Source organism: Necator americanus, chromosome II (genome assembly GCF_031761385.1).
Source record: "Necator americanus strain Aroian chromosome II, whole genome shotgun sequence".
NCBI classification, from domain to species: Eukaryota; Metazoa; Nematoda; class Chromadorea; order Rhabditida; family Ancylostomatidae; genus Necator; species Necator americanus.
Window position 1 is genome coordinate 14,967,226 of NC_087372.1, and position 21,499 is coordinate 14,988,724.

General features: G+C 41.1%; 4 protein-coding genes across 4 annotated transcripts; 2 read left to right on the top strand and 2 right to left on the bottom strand.

Annotated features, from left to right (window-relative positions):
- Positions 1 to 1,232: 1,232 nt before the first annotated feature.
- On the top strand, positions 1,233 to 5,726 carry RB195_017896 (uncharacterized protein; the record flags this gene model as incomplete). The annotated part of the gene is made up of 6 exons (XM_064185089.1): positions 1,233 to 1,307; positions 3,806 to 3,908; positions 4,328 to 4,427; positions 4,822 to 4,942; positions 5,019 to 5,176; positions 5,660 to 5,726. The coding sequence occupies 6 exons, from the start codon at positions 1,233 to 1,235 to the stop codon at positions 5,724 to 5,726; spliced, it is 624 nt and encodes a 207-aa protein (XP_064040970.1).
- A 409-nt stretch (positions 5,727 to 6,135) lies between these two features.
- RB195_017897 (uncharacterized protein) lies at positions 6,136 to 7,022 on the bottom strand (the record flags this gene model as incomplete). The annotated part of the gene is made up of 4 exons (XM_064185090.1): positions 6,136 to 6,309; positions 6,507 to 6,674; positions 6,742 to 6,852; positions 6,912 to 7,022. 4 exons carry the CDS (start codon positions 7,020 to 7,022, stop codon positions 6,136 to 6,138), a joined length of 564 nt encoding a protein of 187 aa, XP_064040971.1.
- Positions 7,023 to 7,298: 276 nt separating this feature from the next.
- RB195_017898 (uncharacterized protein) lies at positions 7,299 to 11,881 on the bottom strand (the record flags this gene model as incomplete). The annotated part of the gene is made up of 18 exons (XM_013445101.2): positions 7,299 to 7,384; positions 7,487 to 7,555; positions 7,706 to 7,861; positions 8,770 to 8,887; positions 8,954 to 9,148; positions 9,209 to 9,313; positions 9,382 to 9,522; positions 9,577 to 9,631; positions 9,697 to 9,758; positions 9,835 to 9,905; positions 9,999 to 10,107; positions 10,190 to 10,290; positions 10,381 to 10,456; positions 10,943 to 11,032; positions 11,196 to 11,265; positions 11,482 to 11,639; positions 11,696 to 11,751; positions 11,824 to 11,881. 18 exons carry the CDS (start codon positions 11,879 to 11,881, stop codon positions 7,299 to 7,301), a joined length of 1,776 nt encoding a protein of 591 aa, XP_013300555.2.
- Positions 11,882 to 12,587: 706 nt separating this feature from the next.
- On the top strand, positions 12,588 to 19,000 carry RB195_017899 (uncharacterized protein; the record flags this gene model as incomplete). Its single annotated transcript, XM_013445100.1, has 3 exons — positions 12,588 to 12,600; positions 12,897 to 13,036; positions 18,854 to 19,000. The coding sequence occupies 3 exons, from the start codon at positions 12,588 to 12,590 to the stop codon at positions 18,998 to 19,000; spliced, it is 300 nt and encodes a 99-aa protein (XP_013300554.1).
- Positions 19,001 to 21,499: the final 2,499 nt, after the last annotated feature.

The window sequence follows — 21,499 nt, forward strand, 5'->3', positions numbered from 1 at the left end:
AAGAAAGTAAGGATTGCGAATTCTTTTCCAATCGTAAGGATGTATTGCGTTAATTTTTGTTAACGTACGGTAGAATGTGTTCCATGGAAATCATACACGTGTTATTTTATCTTATTCATTTACATTGTGTGCATTATAGTGTTATTCGTTATTTGTCATTAGCATATCTAAAATACTCATTTTTATTTTATTCACATCTCGAGCACTGACGTGATAAACATTGCTTCCGATGACTACCACGGTCTTCTAAATCCAGGCTTGTCAGACTCATCCATCTGAGTTTCCTCATTTTTGGAGAATGATTTGCTCACATATATACAGTCCCACCTTTATTGACTAAAATGATCAGAAGTTTTATAAATCAGCAGCACAATATGCCTGCGTATAATTGAGTTACTCGTGCTTCTTGGTTTGTCACCATCACATTGACCGAAAAGTCGGATGGGTGCCCTTGATGATTTTAGTCAATAAAGGAAAAGAATCAATAAAGGAATTCAGCGAAATTGGAAAACACACCCACTGCGGGAATTATCTCATTTCAGAGAAAAAGCCCGCGAGAAAATGCGTTCTCACTCAGTCGGTCGAATGACTCTGATGTACGTATAGTCGGGTCAAACGACACAACTATACCCCGAGGCATGGTGCAGTTGCGTAAAGCTGGCGCAGAGTTCACAGCGGCGCGGCCCTCACGAGTCTCGGCTTGATGATTATTGAGCGTTCGCAAGCGTGCGCTCAATAACACCGCTCAAGGAGGCGTTGTGTAGATGGCAGTTGAAATCAACGTAGGACCATTGCGAATTGCAGCGTTGGATGGTGCTAGTAAGGGTTTCGGCTAAATCCTAACGGCTATATTCCACCAAGCGCAGCCGCTTTGCGCAACTGACTGCACCAAGCTTCGGATCGTTTTTTCCAGACTATACCTGGGATTGGTTTCTGGGCAGTTTTTCTTAAAGATCGATAAAGAAACCGTGGAAATTCACCCTGGTCGGTTTAAAAAAAGAATAAATAACTAAATAACCTAAAACCAAAAACGGCCCATGTGAGGTCATGCTCCTCCGACTGAGTTGTAGCTCATTACTAGGGAACATGACCGACCATCAAGAGGCGATCATCTCTAATGTACGGAGGAGTTCGATTCATCTCACTCTCCTTATGATTACAAATCCATCGTAACTGGTCGGTAGTTCTTTCTTTTTCAGAAGAACTCGATTTTGTCTGCCGGTTCTGTACGTATGTCCTCTTCTGGGACGGCAGCATCTTGGGTGGGCTGGTTTTGTAGCAGCAAAGGGAACGAGTTCTTCTGCGAAGTAAGTCGGTTTTTTTTTTCTGGGCTTAACTTCACGCATTACTTTCCACTTAGTCCGGCCAACAATTCAGTCCATAAACAAAAGTATACGTGATCTCTGCTTCATTTTGTTGCTTTTCTGTTACTACAAGAGTACTAGCTTCCAACATCTTAAAAATTGGGACATTTCTCATAGTGATCTACCGGAAGTCCATATTCAGTGTAAAATATAGTGTGTCAATACTATAACAATAACACTCACACATATTGCAACTTTCCAGAGCGCCACTAAAAAGGATTGGTTGCCTTGAGAAGATTTGCTCCGTTTTCCGACACTCATCTGAGAAAGACACCCATTCTGGGCTGTGCCGACTAGAGCTTACTTACTACGCAGTGATTCACTGAATTCTACTGCAACCGCTGTACTTCTTGAGAATTGTATCACACTTCACTGCCCCCGTTAGACAGTCGGGTTTGTAGACATCTAGTAACTGGACGCATAGCGAAGGACGCCGCAATTTTTATTAGGAATGATTCTCTTAACGAACCCAGCCCTTGTTAGCGCCGTCGGGATTTTGCCAATATGTCGTTCATGAAGCGGTGAAACATGACTTTTCTTTTCTTCTAGGGATTCATTTGTCATGTCGGAAAGAGTATTCTTGCAGAAATTCGTTTGTCATTTGTGCTATCGTTTTGATCGGGGCGAGCGTTGTGCAATTGGTTAGAGATCCGCTGTGGCCAAACCGTCGATGGTTCGAACCCTCCCACCGGTGCCAACCGTCTTTCTAGAATCGACAAATTGATGCTATTCTTGTCCGAGAAGGTTAGAACAATGACTTGACGCTTAACCCCCGCAAGTCATTGTTCTAAGGCCAGACACGCTTCCATAAATTCTCAAACTATTCTGATTTGAAATCGAACATGTTGGCCCATCCTAGGAAGACTGATTAGCTCCAGCCATTTCAATCATTTCACACATTGGCAGAGAATGTTAATTTCGACATCGGTGTTATTGAATGTCAAGTTTTTGTAGAAACTCTGTTGATGATGGCTGCTGTCATCGTCGTATTGCAACAACAGTGGATGCAGCTGCCAAATGTCACAGTTTATGAATTCGTCTAGTGATTGAAGAAAGGATAAGAGTACAATACCAGTGATCTTATGTAATGGAAGACCATCGACTTCAATTAACGAAGAATGCGTGATCGCTGTCGAATCGCTAATGAAAAGAATGGACGAATATCGCTGAAGATGATAACCAATAACTTGGACATTTTGTGCAGATTTCAGCCTATCCGACCATTCAAGATTGAGGAAACTCTCAGCTCGTCGATGGGCCAACTAGGATCAGGTTCTCGGAAGAGCGACTATGCGATTGTATTCCCCAGCCGGCCTGATGCCATTCAAGAGGATTTTAAAAAATTAGTAACTGGAATATGGATAGGATTTCGCATCACAGCAAAGCAGTGTGTAACGCTCCTTCTAGGTGGTGATCAGAAGGCATGTGATGTTGATGGATTTTCTCAGAGGAGAAAGACCGCAACCGGTGCCCATTTTGAATTAGTTTTATGGGAACTGCACGATATGTTGCTGGAGAACTTTGGAAGATCCAATATCCTTCTGACTGTGTTAGTGCGCAAGCTCATTCCATACGGTTTCCAAGGCTGGTGACTGAGAATCGCGATGAGTGTGTCTCATTTCATTTCCATTTTCCGCAATGGGACTAGCTCAAGCGCTTTCATGTAGAGGCTCTTTTTTCTGTTTTCAATACGGCAGTTCTGATCATAAATTGAAACTACTGCACCGTATGATGACGTATGTTTTTATGGCATGCTTCATGAGTTCAAAAATAAAAAAAAATTCAGTCACTTTATCCAACCTTTCTACGAACTTTTTTGATCTTCCTTTGCTCATACCTTCATAGTTCCGAATAGTAGCACTACGCGAAAAACAGATCTCTTTGAACAATGGGAACACAGTGGAATATTTCACTGTTTCTTAATAATAGAAATCCCTCGTAGCTGATTTCATCGTGCCAGATTCTGAGACACCAACCGGTGATGATTCCTTTCATTAAGTATGGTGTCAAAAATGATTCCTTTCAGTTAGAAGTGTTAATCCATTTATCAACAGTCTGCAGAGCGCTTTGACATAGCAAGGTAAAGGATGAGGAAGCCCATTAGGCGTTCACTGACGCCGACTCCTTGAGCCTTTTTGGGTGACAAATGCTAGAAGTTCTACATTTAATAGTATTCGTGAGCTCAGATGTGTGACTGTAAACCGATGGGAATATTGAATTACAGACATTACAAAGACAATACGACTACCATCGTGTTTTTTTCATTTCTCAGTTTCCTTTCTATCGCTTCTATTATGCGGACGATTCTTGAAAAAAAGTTTATTTAATTGGTCTTTCAACGGCTTTTTTGTATTGATTCTAGCTTAGCCGCTGAGCTAGTAGTTAGGGCAAAGTCCTTGGCCAGAGTAGGTGGGTCTTTTTCTACTCTCATATCATTGTAGGTCGATGAAGACTACATTAGTGACAATTTTAACCTTACCGGTTTGAGCGATTTCGTTCCGAAATTCCGTGAAGCGCTCGATAAAATTCTTGATCTCGAACCTGGCAAGTTTTTGATTTGTCATTATGTCAGCCTCTATTTTGTTCCTTAAATGTAGAACCCTTATGCTGTAAAACGTCTTTGAATCCATCTTTTTTCGCATATAGACTATTTAATGATCATTTATTCACCAGTGGCTAAAAAGCTTGTTCTGTAAGAAGTCGCTCAAAACCTCTTCGCTTTTTCAAAATGATTTTTATGCTCCGAAACAACCGTAATTTGTCGCTGTGATGTTTCTCTTCCTAGGAGGTTCCACCTAGCAAACATCATTTGAAATGGTTTGCAATACTAAATTTTTGTTAACTAGTTATTAACTATGCGGTGAAATTTACGAAACGTATGGCTATGTACGTTGCGGTTCAGGGTTCTACCTTTAAGGATCTCCTTTTCCATTTATTTCTTTCACTGTGCTTATTACGTTCAGATGAATCAGTAGACGATAGCGATGCAGAGCTAGAAGAGATCGAGAGACTTGCTGAGAAGCTTTATGGACTCATACACGCTAGGTTTATCTTAACGAACAGGTGATTGATTTGAGACTCAAGTAAGATGAACACAACTCCCCTCTGAAATTCTGTCCAGTAAGGTGACCGTGATGAAAAAAAAAAGCAAAAAGGAATAAGTTCAGTTCCCATCTTTCTTCCAAGTGACTTGTAACGGGAACAAAAATGCAGAGCACATGCACTATATCTCGACTGTAATGATGCGGAATTAGAGGATACAGCAACTCAACATCAGTATTCCATAGTAAACAGCCGCTAGATGTTGCTGTAAAAACTATTTGAAGCTCCTAGGACTAGGAAGTAAACAGCATTTAGGAGGAAACTTCTCTACTTTAAGCAATGACCTAAAGCAGCCAAATATCATCATAGTCAAACTTCTTGGAATCTACACTTTTTATCGATTTAATTTCCCAAGGGGCCTCTCTATGATGCTACGAAAGTGGCAAGACGGTGATTTTGGTACCTGCCCTCGCGTGTACTGTTACGAGCACCCTCTCCTACCGATGGGAACTGTTGATGTGCCTGGCCGAGATACGGTACGGAGTTACTATGGAAATTTCCTCGTTACAAAGAAGATATTTGTGTCTATCTTACTAGAGTTTTTCTTTTTAGGTAAAAATGTTTTGTTCCTCTTGTAGTGACATTTATCATCCAAAGCATGCTCGCCACCAAGCACTGGATGGAGCCTACTTTGGCACATCCTTTCCAGAAATGTTTTTGATGATGTATCCAGAGTTTCGACGACCGAAACCTCAGCAGTTCGTCCCAAGGTTCGTCTTATTTGTTGTTGGTCAGCGAAAAACTAGGCGAACTTATGACTTGGTAATCTTCTTCACTCACCAAATAAATGCTATAGAAGCGTTGTAATTTCCTTTTGAAACATTTCTTCTTCCGTTTTTCTTCCCCTGACTTCTGATGTGTTATACAGAATGGGGCATAATGATCTCCCATATTTCTAAGTGATATAAAAAATAAGAAGAATCTACATAGAACAGAAACTATACATATTTTTGAAAAGTACTTGAAATGATATTTTGTTTGTTGAGTTTAAGGGACTGGTGCGATCGTGTCGACCCGTATTTCTGACTGTTAGTAAAAACCCAACAAGATTGAGGCAACGACAGCGTAGAAAGGAGAACATGGAGAATAAGAGACTACAAATTACTTGGGACTGAATTCAAATAAATGACGAAAGAGCTCATAGCAATTGATTTTAATTGACTTTCTAATGATTTCTTATTCATACTTTCTAGACTGTTTGGATTCAAAATTCGTCAGCCGCCCCTCGACTGTCCTGCTGATGAACAGCTTGATGACTGACTCACCGTCATTTTTGTTTGCTTGTTCCTTTTCTGTGCTCACTCTCCAGTCACAGGTATTTCCCGGAATTTGCCATTCAGTGCCAAATTGTGTGGCATCCCAAAGACACTAGTTGTGATTAGACTGTGATGATTGCACTTTGTACATATATTTATTGTACAATATGAATGTGTTGTATCTAGCTCATATTTAATAGAAGCTATTGTTACTAGTAATTTAAATGTGGTAAGAATCGTCCTACTTCTTAGCAGTAGCAATAAACGTTAGTCCGATAACAGATCATGAGCACTGGCTGATATGATAGGTTTTCATTCGTATCATGAGATGTCTATCAACAACAACACAAGCACGCATGACAAAAGAAAGCAACGTTGGAACTGTAATTGTGAGGTCATCCTAAGTTAACGGTCTAACGGAAATAGTTGAACTGCTGTTGTTGAGCAGGCGCCCATGCACTTCCTTGCTGGCGGTTCATTGCACGGGATGGGGCAAAACCGAGCGCTTTTTGCAAGTTTTGTCGAATCGTCATTGTGCAGAGAATGTAAAGAAAGATGAAGGAACAGTCCCGCATATCATCACCAACCTGGAATTGATAACCTATTCTTCTGCTGGAATTAATCCAAGAGATTAGGGCGAACTGTTACAGCCGTTATTTTTTCGTTTCGTAAATCTTCTCCTAGCTTATTATGTATGATATGCACTACTAAAGCGCACTATTTTCAAAGAAATATGTATTCAAACGAATGCTGCACATATCTGAGGTAAACAACTTGAACTCACGAGATTTCGATGTGAAAGACCTTGAAGAAATCCTATTGGTACAAAAGGTAAGCGTGCGACAACACGGCCATCGAATATTGAGTTAAACGTTGACAACAAAGCTGTGAACGCCAAGCCGATAGCGAACATTGACTTCATTTTGAACATCGACATGTCTCGGTTCGTCGCCTAGATGCAGTTTTTTTCAAATGTATCCAAAACTAGATTATGAAGTGACAGCATCCCAGTACGTAACCTTCAGTCGTTCTTCGTCACGCTCCAGTCGTTTCTTTGCGTTTTTATCCACAGCCTCGCCTACCTCTTGCTTCTTTTTCTCTAGCCTTTTCGTTTTGCGCTCCATTTCAGACTAAACAACAGCCAATTAATTAGAAAAGTAGTAACCAGAGCTGCGATAGTGTAACTCACTTTCAGACGTTTGTATTGTTCAGACCGGTAAACTAGTAGATAGGTCAAACCTTCTCCCGCTAAGGCCGTACATAAAGCGATCGCAATAATGAGCAAACAGTCGGATAACATCGAAAATAGCAAAATGAACTATCATATGAAAATCAAAAGAAGCATAATGTTGGAATAAAAAAAAGATATGCGTTGGAACTACCTAATGCGAGCGTATCACGGAAGATAGAACACCTTTATTAAGGAAAAACGCGAATAGATTTTAATCACAAATTAACAGATTTTAACCGGAAATCCCAGTAATAAATTAACAACTTTTGACCTCGAAAACAACAGGAAAACAAGAACAAAACGAAGCTCTGGAGAGGCAATGAATACGACTTTATTTTGAGGAAGCTACAGGAAGTGCTCGATGTTCAGCTCGATAGCGCAACATGGTAAAGTTAAGCCAAAGGCTGTGATCACTTCAGGGTGAAGGACACCTAAAATCAAAGTTAACATTCGAAAAATCAAAGTTAATATTCAAGTAGGCAGGACCTAATTCCAAAAGAAGCAGTATTGTAATAGAAGGCAGGAAAAAATACCTAAGACACCCAGAGTCACATCGTTAGGACCGATGATGGAAGCGCATCGTCCTGGGAAGAATGTGGGATCTAAAGAAAAAGTTTCAAAGTTTCAGTCTCCCATACAGTGTAATAAAAAGGCTAGTATGTCGCTTCATGGAGATCCTCGGCACTAGTACTGCGCTCCCAACATATTCAGGTATTATGCAACTGATGTAGTACCTAATAAAAAAAACGTACTATCGCTTGCTTGGATGTAGTAACCGGATCCATCTTTCGCAGGACTAACGTCCAGCAACCGCATTACTCTGTCTAGGAATCCATGAATAATTTCAAAACCTCCGGTTTTGTTGTAGTAAACGGCACCGAGTCGGCGTTCATTGCGAGCTCCAACCTCTGAAACTGATCTTTTGAGAAGTATTTATTCGTTGACATATCATCTAATGTGGAATTGATTATAGTAATACAACCAACGCTGAAATCAAATACAGACAAAAGTGAAAGAAATATCACTTCGAATACATACGGACAGATGTATTCTAGAAGATGTAGGTGAAAATCCATAAATCCATTAACGGAATCAATTTGTTGAGAAAAATGAATTGAGCTTGCGCACTATAACCTGAGCCGTACTGAGTTAGAGATATTGGGGATCAACAACCTTCACTAACAGATTTTCTTCCTTTAACAAAAAATTGTCACTCTTTACCTTCTGCACTTGGATGGGAATGAATATAATAAAAACAACTGGAAATGTTGATAATCCAATCAGATCTTTATAAACGATCAAGTCGCTCACTTTAGGTGTTATCGAGAAAGAGAAATGTAGAAAAAAAAGCACTTTATTCTGTGAAAATTTACAAGTATAGGACAACTTTAAGGTAATGGAACTACTGCATGTGCAGTTTTTTGTAGAAGTGTTTCACATTTTTTTCCGTTTACACGTTAATACACTTCAGTTTAATGCGGGAAAAAATTAAGTGCCATATTCGAAAATTGATCTGACAGCGAAATTCCTCATTCAAGCATCTGGTCTGATACTGGAGAAAACCTATAGCTGAATATCATACAACACTAACAAACTAAGGCCAACTAAATGTGTATATTAGTTTTAGTGGCATTATTTGATGATATCAATGGTGCACCTAACTCAATTTATCATTTCTCCCTTCAACTTTTTCAGCTCTTTACCGCAGCAACACATTTTTTTGCTCAGAATTGTTTAATGCTTCCTATTCCTGAAGTTAATCTCCTCATCGGGGTAGCTCAGATAAAAGTACAAGGGACATTAGAAAGCTTCTTACCAGACGTAGGATCCTTTAGTACAATATCTTGTAATTCGAAAAGTTTGAGAGGAAGCGGCATATCTCGGTTTGAAGAAAGCGTCTTCAATAGCCCTGGCAGAAGTGATGATCGTGCCACCTGGAAGGATGGTCATGAGAATCTTCGCGAGCAGGTGCTGCAAATATTAGCGAAACATTACTAAACCTGAAATTCTTGAGTCTTCGGATTCGAAATATGCACCGCGTGATTAAGAGCAGTGTCGTCTCTTAAACGCGTAGAAATGTCTTCTCGTGAACAGAGAGCAAAATTTAAAGCCTCGGTCCATCCAGCAGCAGCCACTTCACCTCTGAGCAAATCCGACAGTTTGTTCAAGGGGAATGCTTCGGCCACCGTATTTGACTGAAATTGCAGAATTGTATTACCTTTGCCAATGTCACCATTCTAAAAATAGATGCAAACCTCAGGAAGCCGGTGCACTAATTTGTTAAAACCATAAGCAACTCCAACGTCCTCAGCCACATCACATTCATGGAGTATGTCGTGCCGAGTAGGAGGGATTGTTACCTTGAAATACCGAAATGCAGAATGCAGAAAGCAGAAAAAACTACTTCAAGATTAAGTAACAGGCCAACCTTAAGTGTATTTTCATTGATAACGTCTGCTTTTAGAGACATTCGGGTGAGTAATACAGCCATTGTCTGTGCATCGAGTTGAAAGCCGATTTTAGTATTGATTTCAGAGACTCGAACCACAATTTCCCGAGATGACAGTATCTGAAGAAAAAAAGATGATGAAAGAAGTTGCATAGTGTTGAAGAGAAGACATACCGGATACACTTCTTTCCGAGCATCCTGCTCATACACCACTTCAACAGGCTCAATGCTGAAATTTCATAATGAAACATTCTACTTATGAGCGAAGCAGAACATTGGCAAAATGAAACTCACGTAAAGGGCTTCTGGCAGTACTGACTGAACATAGTTACAACTGTGTCCAAAACCACAATTGCCTCAAAATAGTCATGTTAACAAGAAAGAGCTAAAAACAAAAGAAAAACAAAAAGGCTATCGGACAAGTAAGGATACCTTTTGCAAGTCTGTTGCAGTTGCTTCGATAAATACATTCTTAGTGTTCAAAGTAATTTTAGAATGTTCGCCTATAAACAAATCGTTAAGTGCAAACACTATAGGAAATTCTTTAGAAACCAAAAAGCAGTTATACTCTATGTATTATGGAAATACCAACACACCGTTAATTATAGGAGGCATGGAGCACACAACACCGTTCGAATCGTAAATAACTGGATAGCGTTCTTTGTCACGAATAATAGGTAGATAAGCTTTCAGATGACTGTCCGCCTACAAATAAAAAGCGAATTCATGTACATCTTCGCGATGAAGTGTAGCAAGTTTTTGTTCGAAAAAAAATGTGTTAGTTCACCGAATAAAAATCCATCAACTCCTTAGCACTGAACTGTTTTGTCTGGTTAAGAGGAGCAAATCTAATTTCCTCGGGCAAATCAGCGGTATACTTGAAAGGACCTAAATGAGCACTTAGACTAAATCAAAACACATCACACAAGACACTTGAGTTTTTTTCTTTTTTTTTTAACAGTGTGCCCAACATCTCACCCGATACGGTATCCAAATCATGAGTGCCGATGGCAACGAGCGTTCGCTTTCGGCAAATATTTTGATGCAACTTATCCTAAAATAGAAATAAATGAGGAATTTATTGAGTGTTGAAGGCAGCTTACCAGTACAGGAACTCCAGAGAGAACATAGAGTTCGGGATATAGATTAGGAAAATGAAGGCAGCTGCACTCAATTACCCCAGGTCGTCCAAAAAAACCGGTGTGGGAGCGGCTTTAGTTCCTACGAGATACACCGAACGCCCAGCCTTGCATGTGTGCCGGTCCCCCAGGCAGCCTATTCATTGGTTTCACTTGACTAGATGGCGAGAGAACCTCAATAATTGTTAGCGCTCGCTCCTGGAGTTGGGGCCTTCTGAAGTACCTGGTAGGAAAGAAGGCCATTTCTCACACCGTTTTTTTTTCTTGAAGATTAGAAATCGTTGCACCGCTTAAACTCGCAATTCGCTTAAACTCTAGAAAACAAACTCTATATCGTCCCATAGAGACCACAAGATTGTCAATTTCGTGATATGCTACCTTTAAATATTTGGAACAGCTACCTGTAGATCGATGAAAGATGTATAACTGTCAGCATCGAACGCAATATCTCGAAGAATAGCACCAACGACAAAAGGACGAACTGCAGCAGTCTTAAACATGGAAGGATAAAACTACAGTTTTTGATGGTTTAGAGTAAACTTTCATTCTTAGACAGTTTTAATCACGAAAGGATAAAAATAAGATTTTGACGGCTCAAAATGTCCTTTATTCAAGTGAGCCTGAGGAAACGTCACAACTGTTTAAAGATCTCACCTCTTTAGAGACAATTATTTGCTGAAGAAGTCCTTCTGGTCGTTTCAGGATATAATTCGGTCGCTTCAATCTTAAGTGAATTGCTCAATCTTAAGTGAAATAAGCAGCTTTTATTATAACAAGATACAATAGAAATTACACGTAAACAATTTTGTAGCGACAGTGTTGGTACAACAATACCGAAAATGGGAAATGAACGAGCAAAAAATACAAGAATACAGGAATACAAGAATAGAGAATCAGGCAAAGCACGCTTAAAAAAATGCTGGAAGTAATGACGACTTACTCATTCTTAAATATCCGTAGAGCTCTTGCTAGTCCTTCTACGCAGAGAAGATCATATCTGTTAGCTGGGATATCGATTTTATAGACTTCGGATTCCGAGAGTTCATCTCCGGCCGCTCCCTGCCCTCGTTCTTTTTCAACGGCGGCCTTCTCAGAAGTCTGAAAGCGTCAACGCTTTGTCTTCATTTCAGAAGCTAAGTAGTGGAATGATATACAATTTCATCCAGCTCCAGGCCATATTCGAAACAGAGCTCATCGAATTCTCTCTCAGCTAAAATGAATAAGTTCTACAATACAAATTGTGGCACGAAGAAAAAAGTAAGCCAAGAACCAAAAGACTCACTATAACATTTGCCTAGATGCTTATCGAGAATGGTTTTCTTAATACCTACAGTTGGCATGGCCTTCCCTGGGTAAGGTGAGGTAGAAACTATGGCGATTCAGAAGATGACGTAAACTCACAAACGGGTTTGGTGCGGTTGCAGGCGTTGCGCCGTTAAGCGTCGTAAAACCGTTTCGTTGGGCAACACACCAAAATGCAGAAGGAGACAGCTGGACCGCCAGCGATTCGTACCATAATGTCCTCGGGTTGTATTGGAGATCCTTCGTTACTCATCTCATAGCTGGAGAGGAAGTGCAGTGGCAACAGAGCGACTTCTTGGCATGTAGTTTAGTTCAGTGACTGTGTGCACGTACTTCTACCTATCCGTTTTTGTCCCATTCTAGTTCCTCCTCTCCCCTCAACTCAGCGGAACAATAGCACGTACAAATTCGCATGAGACTATGACATGTTGCGAACACATAGCACAGGCGACTAGGAGTGCAGGGTGCAAAGATAGCTGAAGGTACTCAACAATGCTCTAATCGATCTGCATTCGAAGTGCGCTTAGAGCGCAAAAAATCGTTCCTAGAGTTAAAAAGCCGCTCCTGTTGGATGGACTGCTGTAACTGTTGGATGGCTTTCCCATTTTCTTCGTCTTTGTATCATTTAACACTGCGTGTGTTTAGGACTACGATTCTCTCTCGCTCCCTACAGTCAAGTCAAAGGTCAGAAAATCAAGCTATTAATCATGTAGCGAATTCCCAGGCGTGTGAGTCGACGTTGTGATGAACATAACAGGTGCGTGATAAAGAACGAGCATGCAAGGTAACCGCCCCGTTTGACCATGCTACTTAAGAAGCGTAACTTTTTCTGGTGAAGCGTATTATTAGCACATTAGTACCAGTACAAGCATGTTTTCGTCCGTTGTGATTTTGGTAGCCTTCGTAGCGGCTACCCAATTAGGTTTGTGATTCTCAGTTATGACCAAAACATCCAGATTTTGACGGAAATTTGACCATTGTACATATCCGTAGGTGTACCACAAACCACTGAGACAGCTTAGAATTTCCGTCACTTAAATCTCATCTCTTTAGCCTTGCCACTTTCGCTCATGGAACGACATATAGCAAAAGAACAGCATCCAAAGAAGCACCAACTCGAACTGAGAGCTCCGGTACTCCTTCATAATTTTATTGTCGACAACGAACTGGACCACATTTCCGTGCATAAGTCGGTATGTTTCGTACTTTTGCTCTTCCACAAAATTTTCAGAGTTCTCCGAGAGAACTCTTCTTTTCGAAGATGGTTTTCCTATTGAGTATAAAAAGCAGCGTACCAGTAGGATGACGGTGCACAGAAACACCAGGGAAGGCGTATGATTCGGGTTGTAGATTACGAAAACGAGCTTATGCTCGCTCAATTCCCCTAGTCGTCGTAAAAAAACGGCCTGTGAACCGCTTTGGTTCCTAGGAGGTACGTTATAACGCGCTCCTCTCAGTTTCTCCTTTTCTTTGGTTTCACTTGAAAAGGATGGTGAGAAAACCTCACTTATATTCGATCGTTCGCTCATGGATGCGGTACGTGCACTAAGGTGGTGGGTTGCAGCTGATTTTGTAGGAAAAAACGGCGTCTTCCACGCCGTTTTTTACGACCATTAGGGGAAAATGACCGGGATACGCTCATTTCCTTAATTCACAAACCGAACTCTACGTTTTTCTTGGGATTTCCGTACCGCATCTATTTCGTGATACGCTGCCTTTAAGTCAATTTTCCTACTGTCATGAACATGGAGATGTTCGAAAAATACAGTGGAGTAGCAGACTAAGAAATAAAATCTTCTTACGGAGCTGTTCCTTTAACACACCACAGATCTGCAAAAATATCGCAGATCGAATGTTTCAGTAAATCGAATGTTTCAGTAAAACTAATGCTGGAGTAGGGACCAATGTATTACGTAAGAATGCTCATAAAAATAAAAACTATTGGCAAATATTACATACCTGGTAGAGGGCTTCTCGCACTATAATATAGTAGTATTTCGATCTTTAAATTATTGATTCTTGTTTCTCCGAAGTCATAGAAATAGAGTATCAAGGAGACAGAACAGAGCAGCTTCAATAGCTTCTGCTCTTTTCTCTTTTTACCTTCATTGAGTTGTTAAACCTGCAAAAACTAGCAGATGTGTGTGGACAGTATCGAGTGAGTCATGAAAAAACTCAAGAGATTAAGCAAGCAAACATAGAAGTAAAGGGAACTGAAAAAGAAAAAACGACAGAAACACGCTGAAAAACATTACGAAACCTTAGGAACTGTAGAAAGAACAACAACGAAGAGTATTAAGTAATCTGCAGTAGTTTTCTTTTCAAAAAACTGAAAAAGAAGAATTTTCCTCAACCCAAGACAGTTGGTCGACCGCGATTTAACCACCCCCATAAAATTCAAAAAAAACGAACAAATAAAGGATAAAAGGATGAAGTGTCTGGCGTTAGTAAATCCGCTTGGGATGCGCTCCCACGTTCACTTCACAATCGTTTGAGGTTTACGAACGTGTAACTGGCCTATACAATGACTTGCGGTGGCTACCCGATGTGTCAAGTCAGTGTTTTTATCCTCCCAGACAAGTCTGGTACCAATTTATCGACGACGGAGGGATGAAGAGCTTGGTGAGCACTGAGGCGGATTCGAAACCTCCGATCGATCGTGCAAGCAGCGGAACCTCTAACCGCTACACTATCCCCGCTCCCAAAAAACATAGTGTAGAAAATGTTTCATTTTGCCGCGTTTTGTAGAGAAAAGTTTGCGCTACAAGATAACTAAATTACCGTTTTGAGAAAACCTGGATTTTTTTGAGTTGGTAGAAAAGACGTTGGGAATTTTAGCAAATTCCCAAGCTTTTTTCTACTAACGTTTAAAGGAATGAAAAAGAATATGAAAAACAAAAGAGATTCTAGTTGAAAAGTTGAAAAGTTCTACTTGACTTACTCTACTTGTAACATATTTCTGACCGAATAAGTTTTCGAAGGTAAGCTGAGTTTTCGGGCTTTCTCTGAAGTCAAATGCATTCTGAATCACGGCCAAATTTCTGTCGTTTACTTCATTGCGCCACCGTAGTCGTAGAGGAGAAGATCCGCCGATATCCTTTGATAGAGCAAGGATCAAGGAGAACCTCTAAGTTCAAAATTTTAAAATATTTGCAGTTATTCTGGTTATTCTAAAGCTAGTTGGGAAAATAAAAAATTAGGAGGAAAAGTTGCGATTTTTCCCAACTAGGTTCCAAAAAAGCTTTAAAAATATAGAGAAAACCAAATTTTGCGCCCACGAGGACAAAGTCAATCTTTATAACTTTGCAGAATTGTACTGCAGGAGAATTACTGCGAGTGTCGTTATTTTGCAGCGCGGACAGCTTTCTCTGCACTAGTTTTACCCTTGTTTCCAGTTGCTGATGCCTTTTTTCCGCACAGTAATAACATCCCAATACTTTTTTTGTGTGATAATATGAGAAACCATCATTGCTGGATGAAAATCCTTCAACTGTTCTATGCTGAGAGCAGAAATCTCACTTCTGTTGGCCCCCGACCCTTTCTAACAAAAGTAGCGCTACACTGCGCTGTCTCGAATAAGCATTTCTTCAATTCTGCTTATTTTGCTGCGCCTTATCTACCGTAAACCAAATTCTGTACGCTCTTATATGAGTTTCCTCTCTCCCCCTTTCCCTCCCAATTTCCCTTCTCTTCTCTCCCCTGCCCTCCCTCTTACCATTCCCACCTGTTTCCTCTTTTCTTGCGACACTCCTATCGGGAATATCTAAAAGTACACTTTACCCTGAACAGAACTCATCGTTGCAGTTCGCGATGGTCCAACCTCAATCCTCCATCGCGCTGCTTCGAACGCAGCCGCATACGCAACCGCATCACACTCAACTCCTCACTGTCATTTTGATGCGACTGCACCACTTTCTTTTAGAACGAGAAATTCTAATCAAACAGTTCATATTACTTCGCCGTCATTTTTTACTCTCGGTGAATTTTCAAGTTTGAAGTAAAAAACTGTCACGAATTATCCCTCAACCCAATATCATACATCTATCATATTCTGAGATGGAAATCAGCTTTTAAAATGGTTTTGTTCTTTCAATAGCAAATTAAAAAAACGTTCTTGGAAAATGACATTCTGGAATACCGATGGTGGGGTCGAGTATTCAATACGTAGCACTACGCTGCTTATGTTTATCGAAAGTCAGAGCGCTAAGATCCTTTCAAGGGAAACTAGTACTACGCAGAGAAGCGGATCAATACTAGAGTCCAGTGAAAACTAACAATATCAAAAAGATAGCAAAGCGGATCAATACCAAAAGAGGGAATGTTTCCGATGTTGTTTGCTCTCCATTGGAAAACAAGGTTCATGAAATATTGGGTTGAGGTATATACTGGGCTCAAAATGACATGAATCACTAGTGTAATTGCGGTGCATTTGCGTACGTGCTCGAAACGGCGCGGTGGAGGCAGCAGTTGGAACCGAGACGGGACTGCTCCAGTGATGCATGGTGCCAGCAAGGGTTTCGCTGCGCTCCTGCCCGCTACGCTCCATCGAAGCGCCTCGAGAGAAGCTGCGTACGCAATTGCCTACGTAGTTCATGTCGTTTTGATCTTACTATAAGTCATGACCCTTTTTTCTAAGTGAAAAATACAGGTAGAAGCAGCATAATTTTCTGAAATGTCACATATCAATCAAGAGAAGATTTTTCACTCTACAAGATTTCATTCCATTCTATTCCAATTTCTTATTTTAGCTGACTCCTGTTTTTTCATAAAATTAAAGTATAATGTCAAAGTGGCAAAATGGAGCATTTTCGAAACCATCTATTGTTCGAATTAAATCTATCAATGAGGTTGGTATTATAGATAGAGAGGAAACAATGTTTGAAAATAGCGCTTGCCGTTTCTCTCCGCGCTTCTAAACTAGGGTTTTTGACTTTGAAAACGGATCACACCCAAGTCGATCCAGTTGTCGCAGGTTGAGGAGGAATTCATTTTTATTCTACTTCTTTTCTCGAAAACAAGAAGAAGCAACTGGGAATCTGTGAATTAACACGATATTATCCATTGCTATTCCTTGCATTGCTTCCAACAACTTCCTCTCATTTCTCAATAGTTTTTCAATGATTCCTAAATTTTTTTTTCTTTTCTGGGTTGTCTATCTGTTCCTTTTCTCGCGTTTTTCTTCAACTTTCTCCGCCTCATTAAGCACTTCAAAGAAAACACAATTTCCACCGCTATAATCGGATCATAATGACATGAAGCATGGTGTAGTACGCGTATGAGCGGCTGCGCTGGAAGCGGAGAGGGGACCCTTGCTACCACCATCCATCTCTGTAGATCGGGATGGTCCCACGTCGATTCCATTCGCCATCTCAACCGCTCCACTTACGCAACTGCGTACTTCATGTCGTTTTGAGCCGACTATAGCTTCAGTCGTCTTGTCATCAAATCATTAATTATAAAAAAAAATTGAAGGCGTCAAAAGTTCTCCCTTTTATCAACTCGACAGCCCACTTTAATCATTTGAAAGAGAGATTTAACAGAATTAAGTTCAAAGACTTTAAAGAATTAAAATACGACTCTTTTGTAGACTCGAGAATTCTCTATCGAATGATATGTGACATTTTGAAAATATTCTTGTTTCTATGTCCATTTTTAAGTGTAAAAAAAAACGCTCACAACATATTCTTCAACCCAATACTTTCCAAGTATACCGAATAAGGTGGTGAAAACGTAATATACAAAAATAGTACAGTAATATACAAAAATCTAATCTAATCTAATAATATCTAATATACGAAAATTAGATGGCTCAGAAGCACCCAGAGAGACAAGCTTACGTGACGAATCAGCTTTTTATAGTAGGTTTATGAAAATGAAGCAACAAACGAAATGAAAGAAGGTGCAGGTGCGTAAGTGGCTGCGTTCGAAGCGGTGCTATGCTTTCTCCTCCGCGTCGCTTCGAGAGCAGCCGCATATGTGACTGCACCGTGTTTCATTTCGTTATGACCCTACTACACGTCCCCAGAAGTGATGAAATGCTCTCTAAGAGCAATTAATTAAAGCATTAATTAAGCCATTAAAATTAAGTTCAATTGATCACTCGCTAAGGATATAAATACTAGCTTTGTTGAGCAAACGAATCAAGCTGGTCCACATGACTTCAGAACTTTTTTTTTACGTAAGCGATTTCGTGTTCTTTGTAAACGGAATGAATCTTCTTGGATTTTGTGAGATTTAATCTCTGCTTAGAATAAAGCCGAGAATCAGTTAACAGTGACTCCAATTGTAATTAATTTAAAGGCATCACGCCTCTAATCTAGGATGGTACGGGTTTCAGGTGGGTTATGCCTATACGGGGTCGTAGATTATGGGGAGAAGGGTGATTCTCTCCTTCTCTACCTAACTGCCGTAAAAAACAGTTTGGAAGATGCGGTTCGTGCACAAGTGTGGCGCGCTCCAATACAACTCTTCGCAGAGAACAGCGCTCCGGAACGCTCGAGGCCTCATATTCCGGGCCGTTTTTACGGCAATTAGGAAGAGATGAACGGAATCACCCTGTTCCCCACAATCTACGACCCCATATAGGCATAATCCACCTGAAACCCGTACCACCCCAGATTCGAGGGGTGATGCCTTTAAAAATGACGTTCTCCTGCACCGCTCCCTTTCCCTGTATCGATCGGTATAGTCGGGTCAAAATCGATATAAGACCTGAAGAGCGGTGCAGTAGCGTAAGCAGCTGCGTTTGAAGCGGTGTGGTGGAGCGTAGCTATTAGGATCGAGAGGAGATCCTTGCTGGCACTACTCATCGCTGAAATCCGCGCTAATCCCACATCGGCCATAACCGCTGCTTTCAGCGCAGCCGCTTACGCAAATGCGCCGTGATTCATCTCGTCTTGACCCGACTATGACCAGTGTGGCCTGCGATAAAAAAAAAGAAACCTGCATAGGATCAGACATAACTGTACAAAAAAAGTATTCTAGTGTATTTAATACAATATAGTTTGCAGATTTCCAACGTTGGCAGTTTTCGCGGCCTTCCAATCATGTCACGCCAAAAGAGCGTCTACATTGACAGCAATGGAGAAGCCCTCTCAGTCCTACCCTACAACGATGATAGTCGTAGAATTCATTCACCACCTAACAGATATGGTTAAGGTCGGAATGGGTAGACTAACCATTCCAAACTTCTACAACAGCATGGTGTGTTGCGGAGCATAAGTAGTAGTTGCATTCAGGACAGTATGTTATTATTATTATTGTTATTGTTCTCTGTTTTTTTTCCTCATCGTAATATTATTATTGTTTCCGATGATAAGATAGGAATTCTCTGCCGTTGGAAATAATTGTAACAAATTGATCTCCACGTTGCTGGTAAATGAAGATGGCGATAGCATTTGATTGTCTTAATTTCCATTCTATGATGAGACCCTTTATGATAACGTGACGAAGTGATTAAAGGCAACGTATCACTAGGTTGACGTGGTACAGAAATGCCAAGGAAATACAGAGATTGGGTTGTAGATTACGGAAACGAGCACGGCTCCGCTCAATTTCCCTAATCGTCCTTAAAAACGGTGTGAAACCGCTTTAATTCCTACGAAGTACGTTAGAACGCATATCCTTGTACACGCTCCGGTCCCCTCAGCAGTTTATTCTATCCTCTGCGTTTTTCCTATGGAACCATCTGCAACGCGCCAACCTTAAGCACGTGCCGCGTCCACGAGCGAGCGGTTGAAAATTAATGAAGCCTCTTAAAATTAAAATTAAGTTAAAATTCACCAATCCACTCAAATAAAACCATTGAATGGCTGTTGAGTGGGCCGGAGCGTGTACAATGGTGTGCGTTATAACGTACCGTAGGAATTAAAGCGGTTTCCACGTCGTTTTTCTTTGAGCACTGAGGGGCACATTCGTTTCCGTAATCTACAACGCGAACTCTCGAAAATCGACGTGACGATGAGGGTGACGAAACCCCAGGGAAAACGTAGAGTTCACGTTGTAGATTACGGGCTCAACGCCTCAGCCCAAAGAAAAACGGAGTGGGACCCGCTTTAAGTGGGTTTACCGTCTATCTAAGCACACCCGGTGGTTGGGCAGGGGCTGCGAGGCCAAACCTTCATCTTTATTCTTTAACTTCCACGTTTTTAATTGAAGACGAATTCGTCGTTGACACATCCCACATGGTGTGTTCATCGCCAAGGATTTCTTTACTTTGGTTTCTAACCGGGGTGGTTAACGACAATGGCCACCACAACTTCCGTCGGAAACCCCTACGAACTCCAGAACTTGCTAGTAGCGTTCATCAACGTTAGGATTACAATAAGTTCTCGCATGAGTCTTTTCCAGTGTTTCTGATAACCCCGCGTTTTCCGCATATGCTTACGTCTACTGGTTTTCCGAGTGTAGGGATTACACACTTTGGAACTTCACAGCACTCACTGCCATACATCAGTTTGCTTCTCACACGTGTGCACGTGTCACACATTTTCGGACACACTTTCGCCACGCACTGCTTCTCCACCACAATTGCGGTCCAAAAGCAACCCAGACACTTGCCAACCTGGTCCAATTATGAGAGGGTGTGGGCTTTTACAATATTTCTACGATGTGGTTAGCCAAGTTCGAGAATGTGGTATTCGCTGGATAATTCTGGCTTGGGTCAGCTACCGATAGGTAGACACCGACAAGCTACGACTCATCAGAGAGTTTGCGATCGCGCTTGGCCTTCACCATCCACTCTGCGTTCTCCAGCTTAATTTCTAAAGAAGAAGTATTTCTGGGGGATGCCCATATCTTAAAGTTTCTTCGAAATCCAAACACTGTACGTAACTGTCCGAACCGCAATTAACACATGCAAGCGATTGCACTGAGCGCAGAATTAACAAGACATGGAAATATCTTGAAACTACGTCAAAGACTCCAGCAAAGACCCAAAAAAATGTAATCTATGGTCCGGGACCAGTGGATTCGATCGTGCTTCAGTCACTCTACACACCTCCAAAGTGATACACCTGCCGTAATACACATCACGTCGCGCACATACTAGAGTCGCAACGCCATGAAGCACGGTGCAGTTGCGTAAGCGCTCACGCTAGAATCGAGTGAGAACTTCTTCAACCACTACTCATTGCTGCACTTAGCGATGGTCCCACCTCGATTCCAACCGCTATCTCCACCGCGTCGCTTCGAGCGCAACTGCCTACAGAGTTGCACCGTGCTTCATGTCGTTTTGACCCGACTATACATGCCATAATACGCTACCAGAATACAAGAACGACCACTCTAACCATAACTGTACATACTAGTTCCCGAGGACCCGATCTTATGCTATAATTTCATTTCCAAAGCAAGAAATGAAGGCAAATTCGAACCGCAAACGCTGGCAGTTATAAGACTAGGGCAACACGTATAGGCAATGTATATATACACGAACCGCCAATTCAGCACTGAAAGTAAGACTAGGATCCGCTGATCACAATTAGTTAGGCGCGTAGGAACCTAATGGTATCCCAACAAAGAAAGCAATGCATCGTTTGATTTACCGAACCAATCCAAGTCAATTCAGTCTAAGAGAAATTCCAAATCCAGAACTCTTTTATTTATTCACTTACAAAAATACAAAACATGGAACGTTAGAAGAGCCACATACCGGG